General features: G+C 40.2%; 1 protein-coding gene across 1 annotated transcript in view; it reads right to left on the reverse strand.

Annotated features, from left to right (window-relative positions):
- Window positions 1–18,534, reverse strand: part of LOC137628803 (eukaryotic translation initiation factor 2D-like) — a 191,459-nt gene that overhangs the window by 36,618 nt on the left and 136,307 nt on the right. Inside the window, exons 8-9 of the mRNA XM_068360027.1 lie at window positions 15,178–15,264; window positions 8,472–8,685 (exon numbers count right to left, since the gene is read on the reverse strand). Of these exons, the coding sequence (XP_068216128.1) occupies window positions 8,472–8,685; window positions 15,178–15,264 (301 nt within the window). The remainder of the gene's footprint in view (window positions 1–8,471; window positions 8,686–15,177; window positions 15,265–18,534) is intronic.

Here is an 18,534-nt window from a genome sequence, read left to right on the forward strand (position 1 = left end):
CCCTTGATTGTGGTCAGGAAGTTCATATGACTGGCCTTGATTTTAGTGCTGCCTTTAACCGAGTTAATCATGAGGCACTTGTTTTCAAACTCATAACAGTTGGGAGTGGGTGGGTCATTTTTTAGCATTATTATTGAATTTCTAAGTAATAGATCTCAAAGAGTTGCTGTTGATGGGCACCATAGTGAGCATAGGAATGTGATATCTGGTGTTCCACGGGGTAGTGTCCTTAGCCCATTACTTTTCATACTGTATACACGACATGTGGTTTGGCCTAGAAAATAAGCTTGTTGCATATGCAGATGAAGCTACTCTCTTTGCATCAATTCCATCTCCTGAATGTAGATCTGGGGTTGCTGAATTTCATTTAGCTACTGCTGAACTGACCTTGAATATGCCTATGATGCACTACTTAAGATATAGAAGTCCACATAAACATAGACATCCCCACTGCAGCAAATAATCACAAACACACTAGAAAGAAAAAGAATAAAGCAATTAAACAACCAAGATACTCCAGCCACTGGAAGAACATCTGTTCCCACTGGCAGCCAAAATCAAAATGGCTGCTTCATAGGCAAGCAGGGGGTCAGGGCTTCCCCGCTCCCATCCTAGCACATAAATACAGGCCACCTGTTTATACCTTGTTATAAAAGTTTAACTGCTGAGTACTGCAGCTTCATCATTATCATCAGCTCCTCCTATGCCTATCAGGCAAAGGGCCTTGGTTAGATTTCGCCAGTTGTCTCTATCTTGAGCTTTTAATTCAATAATTCTCCGTTCATCACCTACTTCGAACTTCATAGTCCTCAGCCATGTAGGCCTGGGTCTTCTAACTCCTATTTAAAGGGCGAAGGTTTGTACTACTGTAGGAAAAAATGACTTTTTTTTTTCAATATGTTATTTTGATAATAAAATAAATTTTTGAATATACTTACCCGGTGATTATAATAGCTGCAACTCTGTTGCTCGACAGAAAAACTCTACGTAAAAATTCGCCAGCGATCGCTACACAGGTAGGGGGTGTACTCAACAGCGCCATCTGTCGTTCAGATACCCATTACTCATTGTAAACAAAGAACTCAATTTTCTCCTCGGTCCACTGTGTCTCTATTGGGGAGGAAGGGAGGGTCCTTTAATTTATAATCACCGGGTAAGTATATTCAAAAATTTATTTTATTATCAAAATAACATTTTTCAATATTTAACTTAGCCGGTGATTATAATAGCTGATTCACACCCAGGGGGGTGGGTAGAGACCAGCAAAATATGTTTACATCATATGAGCTAAGAATTTTTATTTCATTTTAGAAGTTATCAAAATAACTAAACAAAATAAATAGGTACCTGGTAAGGAAGTCGACTTGAACAATTACTCTGCCTTTTTAAGTACGTCTTCCTTACGGAGCCTCGCGATCCTCTTAGGATGCTGAGCGACCCCTAGGAGCTGAAGTATCAAGGGTTGCAACCCATACAACAGGACCTCATCAAAACCTCTAATCTAGGCGCTTCTCAAGAAATGACTTTGACCACCCGCCAAATCAACTAGGATGCGAAAGGCTTCTTAGCCTTCCGGACAACCCAAAAACAACAATAAAAACATTTCAAGAGAAAGATTAAAAAGGTTATGGAATTAGGGAATTGTAGTGGTTGAGCCCTCACCCACTACTGCACTCGTTGCTACGAATGGTCCCAGAGTGTAGCAGTTCTTGTAAAGAGACTGGACATCCTTAAGATAAAAAGACGCGAACACTGACTTGCTTTTCCAATAGGTTGCGTCGATTATACTTCGCAGAGATCTATTTTGTTTAAAGGCCACGGAAGTTGCGACAGCTCTAACTTCGTGTGTCCTTACCTTCAGCAAAGCTTGGTCTTCCTCATTCAGATGGGAATGAGCTTCTCGTATTAACAGTCTGATAAACTAGGATAAAGCATTCTTTGACATAGGCAAAGATGGTTTCTTAACTGAACACCATAAAGCTTCAGACGGGCCTCGTAAAGGTTTAGTTCGTTTTAAATAGAACTTAAGAGCTCTTACAGGGCATAATACTCTTTCTAGTTCATTTCCAATCCATAAGATAAGCTTGGAATATCGAACGATTTTGGCCAAGGTCGAGAAGGCAGCTCGTTTTTGGCTAGAAAACCAAGTTGTAGAGAACATGTAGCCGTTTCAGATGAGAATCCGATGTTCTTGCTGAAGGCATGAATCTCACTGACTCTTTTAGCTGTGGCTAAGCATACCAGGAAAAGAGTCTTTAAGGTGAGATCTTTCAGGGAGGCTGATTGTAGCGGCTCGAACCTGTCTGACATAAGGAATCTTAGTACCACGTCTAAATTCCAACCAGGTGTAACCAAACGACGCTCCTTCGTGGTCTCAAAAGACTTAAGGAGGTCCTGTAGATCTTTATTGTTGGAAAGATCTAAGCCTCTGTGACGGAAGACTGATGCCAACATGCTTCTGTAATCCTTGATAGTGGGAGCTGAAAGAGATCGTTCTTTCCTCAGATATAAGAGGAAGTCAGCTATTTGAGTTACAGAGGTACTGGTCGAGGATACAGATACTGACTTGCACCAGTTTCGGAAGATTTCCCACTTCGATTGGTAGACTCTAAGGGTGGATGTTCTCCTTGCTCTAGCAATCACTCTGGCTGCCTCCTTCGAAAAGCCTCTAGCTCTCGAGAGTCTTTCGATAGTCTGAAGGCAGTCAGACGAAGAGCGTGGAGGCCTTGGTGTACCTTCTTTACGTGTGGCTGACGTAGAAGGTCCACCCTTAGGGGAAGTGTTCTGGGAACGTCTACTAGCCATCGAAGTACCTCGGTGAACCATTCTCTCGCGGGCCAGAGGGGAGCAACTAGCGTCAACCTTGTCCCTTCGTGAGAGGCGAACTTCTGCAGTACCTTGTTGACAATCTTGAACGGAGGGAATGCATATAGATCTAGATGTGACCAATCTAGGAGAAAGGCATCTATATGAACTGCTGCTGGGTCCGGGATTGGAGAGCAAAATATTGGGAGCCTCTTGGTCATCGAGGTTGCGAAGAGATCTATGGTTGGCTGGCCCCAGGTGGCCCAAAGTCTCTTGCATACATCCTTGTGGAGGGTCCATTCTGTTGGAATTATTTGTCCCTTCCGACTGAGACAATCTGCAATGACATTCAAGTTGCCTTGGATGAACCTTGTTACTAGTGAAATGTTTAGACCTTTTGACCAGGTGAGGAGGTCCCTTGCGATCTCGTACAACGTCAGAGAGTAGGTCCCTCCTTGCTTGGAGATGTACGCCAAAGCCCTGGTGTTGTCCGAGTTCACCTCCACCACTTTGCCTTGAAGGAGAGACCTGAAGCTTTTCCAGGCCAGACGTACTGCCAGTAGCTCCTTGCAGTTGAAATGCATTGTCCTTTGACTCGGGTTCCATATCCCCGAGCATTCCCGACCGTCTAATGTCGCACCCCAGCCTACGTCCGATGCGTCCGAGAAGAGAACGTGGTTGGGAGTCTGAACAGCCAGGGGAAGACCCTCTCTTAGGTTGATATTGTCCTTTCACCAAGTCAGACAAGACTTTATCTTTTCGGAAACCGGGATCGAGACCGCTTCTAGCGTCTTGTCCTTTTTCCAGTGAAAAGCTAGATGGTATTGAAGAGGACGGAGGTGTAGTCTTCCTAGTGACACAAATTGATCCACGGATGACAGTGTCCCTACCAGACTCATCCACAGCCTGACTGAGCAGCATTCCTTCTTCAGCATCTTCTGATGAGGAAACGGCAACGGAGTGGGCAACGTCTGGCTCGCTGAATCCGGTCGCACTGGTGGATGCGTGACGGAGCCGGACGCAATATCATGGAACTGCTGCACAGTCTGTGAACTGTCAACAACCATGAGTGCGCGAGGAAGCACAGCGTCAACCCGAGACTGTCTAGACCGTCTGGGTTGTGCAGTCAACACCCTACCGGGTTGCTGAGGTTGACGCACTGCGTCAAAACAAGTCACCTCTGCTGGTTGTTGAACGTCCTGAACGTCAAAAACCACCTCCGAGCGTCGCTTAATGTCAACGTGCGGCTGGCAACCCACACTGGGTCGCATCGGTGGAGTAACCACCTCAACTGGCAGACGCGAGTAGGTTACCTCAGCGTCAACAGGGCGCACAACCGACCGGTTGGAAGGTTGTTGGCCAGAAGGTTCTTCTCCGCATTTAAGTCCTCTATCAAGGACGCAAGCTTGGACTGCATGTCTTGCAGCAAAGCCCATTTAGGGTCTACGGGAGCAGGTGTGGCAACAGACGGGGTTAGCGACTGAGGCGGAACCGTTTACCATCCCTGAAAGCCTTGTTATGCGTGACATAATAGTACAGCAAAACTTCAAAGGCTCGACAACAGCTGTGAAGTTGACCTGTAAACAACTTGGAGCGTCTCCTGGCTAGGCGCCAGGGAGAGTCTACCAGAATTGAGAAGTCTATCTGGGCAGAGGCATGAACTCCCAAGCCGAGAACTTCTCTCGAGTCATATCAGACTCTCGCTCTATAAACCAGTTTAAAAGAAGGGAAAGCAAAGGCTGTATCCCCCAAACTCCTCCTGGTGAAAAACCAGTCGCCTAGCCAACGTAACGCTCTCTAGGAGAGCGAGAGAGCACTAGCTTAAAAACAACGGCTTCGAAGTAGCTAGGCCTAGTGTAAGCTCTGACGTTTAGGCGAACGAGGAGCAGCAGTTACAAAAAGATCCGGACGAAGATCCTTAAAAAAAATCATCATGATTTAATTAAAGTCCATAGGAGGCTAAGCAGCTTTAGGCTCCTCTCCATCTGACAGAGTCCTTAAGGGAATATCAGTAGGAGGGAGAACAGCAACTTCCTCATCTACAGGAACCTTGTCCGATAAAAGCTGAGTCTCTTACTGGTGCATTAGTAGCGGACCAGAACGCAACGTCATGTAACTGCTTGACAGTCTGTGAACTGTCAACAACTGAACTGTCAACCACAACAGGTGCGTGAGGACGCACAGCGTCCACTCGAGACTGCTTTGACTGCCTAGACTGAGCAGTCAAAACAACTCTAGAATGCGGAGGTTGACGCACAGCGTCAAAACAATTCAACTCCGATTGTTAGTGAACGTCTTGAACGTCAACAGGAGCATCAGCCAGTGGCCTAACGTCCAAATGCGGCTGAAAAACCACACGAGACCGCATCGAGTGTGGTTCTAAACAACCTGACTGACGTGACTAAGCTACGCCAACGTCAACAGTAAGCACAAAGGAACGTTAGGTTGGCTGAAAGCCAGGATATCGATGAGATAAACAGCTAGACTCAACGGACTAATCGGCAGAATAGTCTTCCATAAGGGAGGCAAGCATATACTGCATGTTTTGCCATACAACCCCTTAAGGATCAACGGAAATGGTTGTGGTAATAGACGAGGGTAACGTCTGTGACCGCAACACTTTGCCTACAAAAAAAGACTCTCGGAGTCTGTGTTACGCTTTTGTTAGGCGGCGAGCAGTTATCCGATGACTGCATAGGGTCAGAGCTGTCCTAATGGCTGTAACCAGGACGCTGGACCTGTCCTGAAAGGACTGACTTTCGCTTAAGGGCTCCGAAACCTTGTGACAGGTTTCTTATGCGAAAAGCCTACGGATGGCGAGGAGAAACAACGTCTCTCTCGTCTTATGGTAGGGGAGATCTTGGTAAGATACACCCGATACCATAGAGGGAAAACGTCTGTTCGTTGGTCAAGGCCTCTCGAACCCATAAGTCGTTTGACATTACTTCTCCCCTGGGCTTGGGAGCTTGTAAGAGGTCCCGGACTAGGTGAACGACAGGCACGAACAGACGAACCCTCGGACGCAACACTGTAACACTTTGCGCCTCGGACGCAACACTGTAACACTTTGCGCATATCACTTTATCACTTCGATTTTCTGTTTTGCACTTATTTCTACCTGAAACACGCAATTCTACCCTTCATTAAAAGGTATTAATTGCGAAATTAGTCGTATAATGCAAGCTCATAATACCAGCAAAAAACAGAAAACATATTTTAAGATAAAAAGAAAAATCAGTGGCTGGGAAAGAGACTAAACACTAGTTCATATAACTACGTTTTCAATCTCTCACCGCACATAGCCTGGGGACGAGAATAAAAACCTAAAAACGTTTTATCCTTCCTCCCCGTACAGCGACTAGGGACGTGAGTAACACGAGAACAACGTTACCCGCTTGAACGGAACGTTTTCTCTCCTCTCTCTCCCTCCGTCTCTATCTCTCTCTCTTTCTCTCTTGATTTCGCACCTAAGAGAAGAGCCCAATTATATATCGTCAAAAAAACATGTTATTTGACTAAAGGAAAAAACTGAAAGGTTTTTCAAATAAAAAGTTCCTTTAAATTAGAATTTAAAACATTTAAGCTAAGAAAGAATGAACAAAACGTCAGAATCGATTTACTCTTACTGCAAAGTGAAACCGTGATACACTCTCTATCGTAACGATAGAGCGCGTGTTGAACGTCCTGAACGTCAACAACTGCGTAGCATAAAAAACTAAACGTTAGTTCATCTTTGAAAACAGTACGAAGACTATCAAAGAAATTCTTTCATAAAAAATTACATTTAAAAAGTTTTAAATCCTTAGCTCTTTAAAAGCTAAAGACGATATAAAGGGCTCAACGTTGATTAACTTCGGTTTCCAAGTTAGGACCGCCTACTCTCAGGAAAGTTCTATATAAACAAAGCATTAAAATTTATTTTTATATGTTTATAAAAAATGGAAAGTTAATCGAAGAGGCCTAATAAAGGCGGAGAGATATAAAATATATATAGGAAAATCTATAACGTGATAAGATAATTACTAAAAGCCTAAACACACTTCCGTCTAAGGGAAGGGTCGGCCATTTAAAATTGAAAGAAAGTCCATACTCTCTTTGTCACCATAATTAAATCTATCCAAAACGAGTTCAAGTTTTAAGATGAAGATAAAACACCTGCATAGCGAAAGCTCAAAACTAGAATAGTGTACTTCACCAAATAGTTGTGAAAACAAATCCAGTTAGCAACAGCGAATTAGTAGGTCTTGCCGGTAGCCCGACAGAGAGAAAATTGAGTTCTTTGTTTACAATGAGTAATGGGTATCTGAACGACAGATGGCGCTGTTGAGTACACCCCCTACCTGTGTAGCGATCGCTGGCGAATTTTTACGTAGAGTTTTTCTGTCGAGCAACAGAGTTGCAGCTATTATAATCACCGGCTAAGTTAAATATTGAAAAATCTATAATACTAAAGATGTGATACTTTTCTATATTCTCCTTTTAATTTCGGATTGAAAAATCATACGCTAAGCCTGTAAGGAGAAACAATGTTTTACATTATGATCCAGGCTCTGTTCTGTTTCTGTAGCTAGTTGCTCAGGAAACTGATGCAGTATCTTCAAAGTTTTTATTATCGCCTAATTAGCATTTATGGTGTGCTGGCATTGAATCCATAGTTTGGATTAGGGTTTCTAAATATCAGAACATATGTACCAGATATGGTAAAGCTGTAAAAGGAAAAGGGAAAAGCCAGCAAAACTACTTATGCTAAGCCATTTAACTAGTTAATAATAGTTTTGTTTAAAACAGTACTGTTGTTATGGTGTTAACGTAAAGCTATTTTTGGTCCTAAATACTTTAATAACACTGCAAAAGTAGAATTGTTTAGGATAATTTTATGAATCTAAGATGAGGAAATAAAGACAACACATTAATTGCACACTAGTAGCATTTACAGTTAAAGACAATACATGTAAACAAACTCAAACGTATATGAGTTTAAATGTTTTATTACCTCCGCTAACGAAGTTGGAAGGAGGTTAGGTTTTACCCCCTGTTTGTGTGTGTTTGTTTGTTTGTTTATAGACAGCTTCCTAACCACAATTTTAATTGTAGAGTAATGAAACATTCAGGGATTAACTTATGTAAAAAGTTGGGAATTATTAAATTTTGGAAGGTCAAGGTCACACAAGCAAAATGTCCAATTCACGTAATCAGCCATAAGTTTGGACATCAATGTCACGGAGACTTCAAACTTTATTCATACTTGAGTGTATGAAAATTCACGCCAATTAATATAGGTTAAGATCGAAGGTCAAGGTCGAGCCAAAAGTCGAGAAATAAGCTAACACGGCAGTGGTCTGCGCTCTATTGAGTGCCCCTCTAGTTGTTGCTGTATTCAAATCATTCATTTAATTTACATTAAATACTGTATAATTCAAGTTTATAATAGTCAAATACTATTAAGATATTCAGTTTAGGTATGATTATTGAGGTAAGAAGGTATAGTAACTTGTACTATTAGCAAGTCAGAGGTCTGTTACAAAATAACTTCCCATAATCCAGAAAAATCGCCAATCCAGCAATAGCTATACAAAGAAACCAAATCCTCCTAACATTTGGCATATAACAAAATTGTAAAAACCTAACAAAAGAATAAGAGAAGTTTTAAGGAGCTCAAAGCTAACCTTTTTATTGCCAGTTCTTTTGACAACTACAATTTCTATTGGTTCCAATTTTCCTTTTCTGATGATGGGAACAGCTCCTTCTCTGGTGATCCTCACTGCTGGAGACATCTTTCCTAACATTCGTGAGAATATCTCATCCCACCGTAGAACTTCTTTAAAACCTTCTTTTTTGTTAACCACTACCTCGTGCAACAGTTGGTTGAGAGTAACATTTCTGCAAGAAAAATTTCAAACTTTAAAATCAATATTTATCATTTCAATACTTATCACATATCCAACATTCATTGTGCTTTAAGTTTCAAAAGTACAGCTTTGCTTGGCAAACTAAAAATTTAGACAATTTCTATGACTAGCCAACAATGCTACTATGCACTACTATCTGTGGCTGTTACATTTGAAAAACTCAGTGTATTGTTACTCCTTACTAGATATTGGGTATTAAAAAACTACAAATTTTAAAAACAATATGTATTTTTTGTAGTTATTCAAACCTGAATCATTTAAATGGGTTACCCCTAGTTCTGTTTTCAGTGACCAGACAACAAAAAGAATAAAGGGTTCAGTTGCATCATAATTGGTTGCTAGGCAACCCCACTGCATGGCAGTGCTGTGCTGTTGTACGGCTTGCATCACTCTCTTCTGGTCAAAGACTTATGGGGTGGTTGAGGCAGGACCTTTGCTTAAATGACTAGGGTTTGCATAGTATGGAAAATACAAATAATCTTTTAAAATTTGTAGTTTATTCCTATGCAGATACAAACTTCTGAGTTATTTAAATGGAAGTCTTCCTTAGGTGGGGGGAAGGCTTCTTTAAGAGGTATTCACACTCTCTTTGACAATTATAAGTATGTATAAGTATGAGCAAAAGTCAAAAGTGGATATGCAGGGGCCGTTGAACTGGCTCGTAAAGAGGCAGGGTTGCAGTGTCCAATCCTTTAGGTCCAGTCTAAGACATAGGTAAAGCCATATGAACATTAGGCATCAAACAAATACAGTGTATTAAATATATTCATTTATAGCTGAGAACATAGTTATTCTTACCTACATAGGGTATGGACCAAGCAAGAACTCCAGGTCCATCTTTGGAGTACAATCAGACTTGATCCACATCCCATACCCTTGTAATGTAGAGACTACTGTAACTAATGCCTTGATAAACAGTTATGTCTCATAAAAATTTTCTGGGCTCTACCTGTGCCGCTCCGTGAAACGCTCCTTTTACATCACTTCTAAGGTAAAAACTGCTATGAATTTACCAGAGAAAAAAGTTGCATAGGAATGCCAGGTTGAACCCAGCTCACACACCTAATAAGGTCTCGGTATAATAATACTGGGGCGTGATAAATCACAACCAGAGGTCTCGCACCATTTAGATATCTCCTCTTCAATATCCCTGTTACAGCGAGGTGCCGTTCAACACCCACCTCCGAACTCCACTACCAACACCCAACTCACGCCAGTGACGTCACTCCTTTTCATAGCACTTGTTAGTTCACACTTGTGTTTTTCTCTGCGCTGTTTTCGGTGTTTACCTCAGGATTTTGTGCACGATGTCGGATTCTACTGTCTCCCCATCTAAGATAAGTACCAGATCTATGAGTTTTGAGTCTTTGGAGGTAGCCTTGCCCTTATTTTTATTTCTATCACAGTTTTTTGTTATTCACCATTCGTCGGCCCCGCTTCGCGGCTGCCATGTTGGCTGGCTACCTCCTTTTACTCGTTCTTAACGCCTTACAATTAGTCTTCTATACTGATTGTTTTTCGTTTCGAACCTTTTTGCTGGGTATTATCACCGATCACACCCTATTTTATATTATTATATTATATGTTATTATGATATTATGCTACGTATCATAGTTTTGAACTTAGGTTGGCAAGCCTGTTCGCCTTCGGGCGCTTCCTAGTTGGTTTACTTCGCCTTATAGCGTTTTTACCCAGTGTTTTTTATCTTTACCACCTAGTTATTTTGCTTTAGTTTGAGTGGGACTCTCGCGAGGCAGTTTTAGTTTTAATTATTTGTGTTATCCTACCGATCGGCATCTACCCGATATAGTGTTATGTTGGCCCCCCTGTCCAGCTCAGTACTTACCCGCGCTGCCACCTCGCAATTAAAGTCTAATGGCTACCTTCCTGCTACGCCGAAAGATTATTATTATTATTATTATTATTACTAGCCAAGCTACAACCCTAGTTGGAAAAGCAAGATGCTATAAGCCCAAGGGGTTCAATAGGGAAAAATAGCCCAGTGAGGAAAGGAAATAAGGAAATGAATAAATGATGAGAACAAGTTAACAATAAATCATTCTAAAAACAGTAACAATGTCAAAACATATTTCCTATATAAACTATTAACAACGTCAAAAACAGATATGTCATATATAAAATATAAAAAGACTCATGTCAGCCTGGCCAACATAAAAACATTTGCTCCAACTTTAAACTTTTGAAGTTCTACTGATTCAACTACCCGATTAGGAAGATCATTCCCCAATTGGTCACAGCTGGATTAAAACTTCTAGAATACTGTGTAGTATTGAGCCTCATGATGGAGAAGGCCTGGCTATTGGAATTAACTGCCTGCCTAGTATTACGAACAGGATAGAATTGTCCAGGGAGATCTGAATGTAAAGGATGGTCAGAGTTTTGAAAAATCTTAAGCAACATGCTTAATGAACTAATTGAACGACGGTGCTAAAGATTAATATCTAGATCAAGAATAAGAAATTCAATAGACCGTAGGTTTCTGTCCAACAAATTAAGATGAGAGTCAGCAGCTGAACACCAGACAGGAGAACAATGCTCAAAACAAGGTAGAATGAAAGAATTAAAACACTTCAGAATAGATTGATCACTGAAAATCTTAAAAGACTTTTTCAATAAGCCAATTTTTTTGTGCAATTGAAGAAGAAACAAACCTAATGTGTTTCTCCAAAGTAAATCTGCTGTCGAGAATCACACCTAAAATTTTAAAAGAGTCATACAAATTTAAAGAAACATTATCAATACTGAGATCCGGTTGTTGAGGAGCCACCGTCCTTGACCTACTTACAATCATACTTTGAGTTTTGTTAGGATTCAACTTCATACCCCATAATTTGCACCATGCACTAATTTTAGCTAAATCTCTATTAAGGGATATACCAACCCCAGATCTACATTCAGGGGATAGAATTGATGCAGAGAGTGTCATCATCTGCATATGCAACAAGCTTGTTTTCTGGGCCAAACCACATGTCATGTGTATATAGTATGAAAAGTAATGGGCCAAGAACACTACCCTGTGGAACACCGGATATCACATTCCTATACTCACTATGGTACCCGTCAACAACAACTCTTTGAGATCTATTACTTAAAAAATCAATAATAATGCTAAGAAATTACCCACCCACTCCCAACTGTTTCAGTTTGAAAACAAGGGCCTCATGATTAACACGGTCAAAGGCAGCACTAAAATCAACCCCAATCATACGAACTTCCTGATCACAATCAAGGGATTTTTGTACAGCATTGGAGATTGTAAGAAGGGCATCACATGCTCCAAGGCCTTTACGAAAACCAAATTGCAAACTAGGGAATAGATGATTACCTTCAGCAAACCTATTAAGACGTTTTGCCAGAAGACGCTCAAAAACTTTAGATAATATGGGAGTTATGGAAATTGGGTGGTAATCAGTGGGACTTGAGCTACCACAAACACATTTACATAGAGGAGTAACATTACCAATTCTCCAACAAGTGCTAAAAGCTCCTCTTCTTGCCAACTTGCGCAAAATAACAGATAACTTTGGAGCTAAGAAATCTGCTGTCTTTATAAAAAACAAAGGAAAAATGCCATTTGGGTCTACACCTCCATAAGCATCAAGTTCCATCAACAGAGCTTCAATTTCACAAGATCGAAAAGCTAAACTAGTTAGTTTAGCCTCAGGAAAACATGAATGAGGAAGTTCAAGTTTTTTATTACTCTGTTTACTGTCAAAAACATCAGCCAAAAGGGGTGCCTTTTTCTTTCGACAGTGAGTGACTGAGCCATCGGGTTTAAGTAAAGGAGAAACTGTTGCATCTACACCAAAGAGTGCAGATTTAAAGGTAGACCACCATTTATGTTCCTGAGTTGTACCAGAAAGGGTTTCTTTTATGGTTAAATTGTACTCCTTTTCAGTTGAGGCACAAACTCTCTGAGCAAAAGCTCGAAGCTGAGTATAGTTATTCCAAGTCAAATCTGATCTGTTACCCTTCCAAAGATGATAGGCCTCCTGCTTCTCCAAATAAGCACGTCTACAATCATCATTGAACCACGGTTTGTCCTTCACTCGGTACGTTAGCACACAAGAAGGGATACGCCTATCAATTATGTTGACTATATTCTCATTCAAAAGGACAACAGGATCTACACTACTATATAATTGTGACCAATTCAAGCACAAAAAATCATGCAAAATCCCATTCCAGTCTGCTTGGGATTTCATATAAATTTTACGAGAGTATGATATATCAGGGACAGGCTGCTCAGTCTTCACTACTAATGAAATGAAAGCATGATCAGATGTCCCAACTGAAGAACCAACCTTACTAGTTATAACGCCAGGGGAGTCAGTGTATACGAGGTCCAAGCAATTACCAGACCTTTGGGTAGCTTCATTTATGATTTGCTCACAGCCTGATCCCAAGGCAAAGTCTAAAGATCTTAAGCCATGGCGATCGGTAGGAGAGATACAACTTAACCACTCCCTATGGTGAGCATTAAAATCACCAACAAAGACAAAAGAAGCCTTTCTATCATCATCTTGTATCTTAGCCATAATGGTCAGAAGACAATCGAAGATAGAATCATCCATGTCTGGATTCCAGTAGATCGAACACAAATAGAAGTTGTTATGCCTGCCACAAACTTTTATTACCTGAATCTCATGACATCCACATTGATAGCAGGACTTATGAGAAGCAGGGTACTCAGTCCTAATATACAGAGCCATTCCCCTGGCCCTAGGGATGGCATCACGTTTCAACATTATTGGCTTCTTAAAACCAGTTATAAGTAGCTCAGATGAGTGACTCATATTAGAAACCAGAGTTTCTGAGCACAAAAGAATATCATACTGTCTGGACGCAACTGTAAGGTCTTGAATATTTGCATGAAGACCATGAATATTGCAATACAGAAGACGACATTGACGAAATCTAGGACGTACTGGTCCTGGATTTCGCTCAATGTCTCCAGACAGCATAAGAATTGATAGAAATAAAAAAGAGACATCATACTTAAAAACTAGATTAACAAGAATTATAACAAAAACAATATGTACAGAATTATAAATAAAGTGATTGATGAAACCCATAGACCATAGTAAAAAGTCAGAAAAACTGGTCAACATGGAGGAGCCGATACACCATGCAAGGCTAAATACCCTCCAGCATAGCCACTTCAACTGAAGGGAGGACAGTAAGGATGGTTTTGAGAAGAAAAAGAATCAGAAAAGGATAAGACAACCTCTTGATAAACCACAAGTGCCCAAGTGTACCCTCAAGTAAGAGAACTCTAACCCAAGACAGTGGAAGACCATGGTACAGAGGCTATGGCACTACCCAAGACTAGAGAACAATGGTTTAATTTTGGAGTGCCCTTCTCCTAGAAGAGCTGCTTACCATAGCTAAAGAGTCTCTTCTACCCTTACCTAGAGGAAAGTACACTGAACAATTGCAGTACAGTAATTAACAAAATAAATAACGGAAGGCTTGTTAGTATGGGAACAATTGAAGTTATATGGAATAACACATTAGTAGACAGCCTTCAAGTTAAAATCTATATTTAATCAACATACTGTATTCAGATAAAACTCACAACTTTTTAGCATTGTTCATTATCTCAAGTTTTTATTTTATTCCTGAAAATGCACAATTTCATAGATTTTGTTTTAGAAATTACTTTAGGCTTCAAACATACTCAAAATCTAATTGCCTCCCATTTATCCATTATTGCAAATCAGATTACCAAAATTGGTGAAAAATTCTCTTATTAATTCCACATACAAATATATACTGTACTTAATATGCATTGCTTATTACAGTTTTTTTTTATAGACAGTGGAGGTAAATGTAAACAAAGGTTACCCCTACCCCAAAAATCCTATTCTACCAAAATGCACCAATAGACATACTCCAACAGTAATTGAGATAGGAAGATTATTTTCATGCCCTTGTATAGGTCTTTGATGTCAAGGAATTAATTGAAACTATTTATTGTTTCATTAGGGTTTACCTAATTTGTGTGTTTTCAAAATGTCATGAGTTACCTATGAGAAGCCAATACAAGTCTGATAATATCAAATTTGGGTATGGTAGATAATGATCATGTTCTAGCAATAACTCTCAAATAAAGTATTTGAATGTATAAACCAATCAGATATCCATAAAAGGAATTTTTAACAGCTATTAGCACTATGTATGGTATCTTAGCCTACATTCCATAAATGATATCAAACATTTAGATTTTTACAGGTGCAGGGGATGCTCTGTTGCTCCGACATCAGATGACATAGTTGGCTGCAGCAGTCCAATAAGAGCATGTTAGCTTGGTGCACTTAGTGCACCAAGTGTCTGATAATGTATATCAGAATTATCCTAATCATATATTTCCTTTGCATATTTTTTTATTTGTGGATCTATAACTACTAATGGGTAAAAAACTTTTCAAATAATTACTTACTTATCTCCTTCCTTTTGTAATTTATTTCTCTTTATGTAATCTGTAACCACTCTTCTTACGTCTGCTGTACTTAAAACATCACCTTTACTGCAAATACATGAATTTCTGGATGTTAAAATGTTATCAAAAAAATCAATTTATTAATCTACCTTAACAAGATATATGTATAGTATTGACAAAATTGTGAAAATATATAGTGTTCCAACTAAACAAAATACATTTACAGTACTTTAAGGTAATAAGATTTATTTACAATAGGTAAAACAAGCCATTGAAAATTGACAAATGATTTGGTGATTATCAGGTGAGGATTAAGGTGTCAGTTGCACTTACTGCAGGTAGCCACTATTCACCTCTCCAACTATATTAATCACAAAGACACAGGATCTAACTATCTCTAATTTCCTAAAGATTTAAAAAAAAGAAAAATTCTTACTAAAATTCTTTCCTTCCAGAGGGAACACTTTTGGCCACATATTCTATAAGAAAATTTTAAGATTTCCCCTCAAGGTATAATATTTAGTTTTCCCTAATGCCTACTAACAGTATGTGTGGGTGTCACCTCCAAATGGTAGTGACTTGGTTAAACACATGGCTCCCTTAGTTCTATCTGGTCTTTCTCCTCAGGGAGGAGTCATACACCTACACTAAAACTACCTATTACCACTATGAGTGGGAATGAAAGGGGAATACTAATGAACTTAAAGTACAGTATTGAAATAACTTCATTATAAACTTTATTATGTTGATGAACCTTCCACCTGATCATTACTGATTCATACTCTCATCAGGAGGACAGCATAGCAGTATCACAAGAAAATCTCAAACTCAGAATGAAAGTCTAGATTTAAATTTGCAAAGTCTTACTCTATTCACTTATAATTCTTTCCCAACCCATCTCAGTCACAGTAAATGTCTTCACATCCACTTCATTCAAATACCAGACCATTCAAGAGTGTTTTTTACATGCCATTGCACATGTATCCAAAGATCACTACTACTCACCAAAAATTTCCTAACCTAATGAAACTTGTCTTAAAATTAAAAAATTGGAAATAATTTATATTTTTCTTAACTATACAAACCCTGAGCTCTTTACAGTGGGATATTATTTTGGCTAATGCTGAAAACTAGCCAAAAAACTTGTAGATAAGTATAACTACTCACTGCTAATTTGCTAAGAGTAGCAAGGGGAAAACTAGACACCCCACTCACACACTCATCGGTTGAGTAACATCAATTTTTAATTGCAGGCAGGGCTTCCCTGGGGGTTAGGTGATGGCGGATCAGGTATGTGTAAAGAGCTCAAGGTTTGCATAGTTAGAAAAAATATAAATCATTTCCAAATTTGACATTTGACCTAAACAAATACAAATCTTTTCACTCTTTACAGTGGAGACTCACTCTTAGGTGAGTGGAAGTCCAAAAACCAACTGGCTGATTCCTGTCCCAAAGTATTATTCTGTGCTTCGCACAAGCTTAATAGAGACACCCTGACACCTTGCTAACTCAGAATATGTGAGAGATTTAACAGCCTGGGAAATCAAACAGATGCATAAGAACTCAGCAAAGTGACTTGACCAGGTATGGTAATATTTGGAGCTAAACTCCACACTTAACCTAGACATTTCACCTCTCAAGGAGATGGGGCCATAACAAATAAATAAACATATATCAGGTTACACAAGCAATGGTATCGACCTGCAGTTAGAGGAGGTCAGCTTGCTGTTCCTTGGTTGCTCAACCCCAAGAGAGGGGAGAATGATAGATGAAAAGGCCAGTCACTTGCACATTCATTCTAGTCTTAAATTGAGTAACATCTTCCCTCAACCAACTGCTAACTTTCTTACAAGGGAACTGATGTGATTGTGACCACGTTTTGTGCAGCCACAACTGGACCTATGGAGAAAGTGTCCAGGTTCCTGTGGGTTACATCTTGCAGGTAATGAGTTGTGAAGGTTGTTTGACGTTTCCACATGCAATACCTGCACCACAGAGAAGTTCTTTTTAAACGTCAGAGTCGTGCTTATGCTCCTGACATCATGAGCTCCTCCCTTGCGTCTGAAACGACGGCTCTTTCTATTATTTACCCAATCCAGGCACAGATAGTATTACGCGACATTTTCCTCTTGACCCTGCCCGTACTGACAAAAAGTTTGTTAGATCTGTGGGCGAGTTCCTGTGGTTCTTTTGAGATAAGACCTCAGCGCCCTGGTACAGCATAATAGCAACTGATCTGGTCCATCTGTTACAGAACGTTGACTCTCAATCTGGAAGGGCCTAAATCTAGGATCTTCTACAGCCAGATTTTGAGTCTTAGCAATAAACTCAGGGAAAAAGCTGAGAGTCACCTGCCCCCATCCCCTTGAAAGGGTGACATCGCACAATAGAGCATGTAGCTCACTGACTTCCTTTGCTGAGCCCCTAGAAGAAAAACAGTGTCAAGTCATGATTTGAAGACTGATGTAGCAGTTCATAAGATGCTCCTTTCAGGGGTTATAGTACATGTACAGTACTACGTTCAACGAAGGAGGTCTAACTTCCAATTGAGGGAAAGAGAGCTTGAACCTTCAAATGAGGAGAAAATTCCGTTGAGGAGGAAATGTTAACTCCTTTCTATTCAAAGGTGAGGCTCGAGGCCGAGCGATAGCATTTTAACGCCGAGATCAAAGTGTTTTTTCTCCCTGAGGTATAAAAGAAACTTTGCTATCACTGGGATAGTAGCTTCGAGAGGAGCGATACCCCTTCCACGACACCAACCACAAAAGACAGACCACTTCGCCTGGTATACGGTGGCTGAAGAGTTCCGAAGGTATCCAAACATCCTTTTCGCAACTGGATGTTAAAAACCTCTTCGAGACGAGATGCTGGATGACCTCCAGACGTGTAGTCATAGCGAAACATCGGCTTTATGGGATATCTTTATGTGCGGATTTTCTAGGAACTCGGGAAGAGTTGTTAGCTCTCTTGGAGCTTCTGTGAGCAGATGTAGAAGGTCTGCAAACCATTCTGCATGGTGCCACATTGGAGCTATGAGGGTCATCGAGAGATCGTGTAATGCCCTTACCTTGTTTATGAGTCATTTCAATTGGCAAAATGAGGGAAATGCATAAACGTCCATCTTGTCCCATGGATGTTGACATTCGACCAGATGGCCTGGGGATCTGGTACTGGTGAGCAGTACACAGGAAGTTTCCAGTTGAGGGAAATTGCAAAGAGGTCAATCGTTGGAGAACTCCATAAAGTCAGGACTTTGTTTGCAAAATGAAGATTCAGTGACCACTAGGAGTTAACTACCCGAATCTTCCTTCTCAGTTTGTCTGCCAACACATTCCAATTGCCAGAAATGAATCAGGC

Source organism: Palaemon carinicauda, chromosome 36 (genome assembly GCF_036898095.1).
Source record: "Palaemon carinicauda isolate YSFRI2023 chromosome 36, ASM3689809v2, whole genome shotgun sequence".
NCBI lineage: Eukaryota > Metazoa > Arthropoda > Malacostraca > Decapoda > Palaemonidae > Palaemon > Palaemon carinicauda.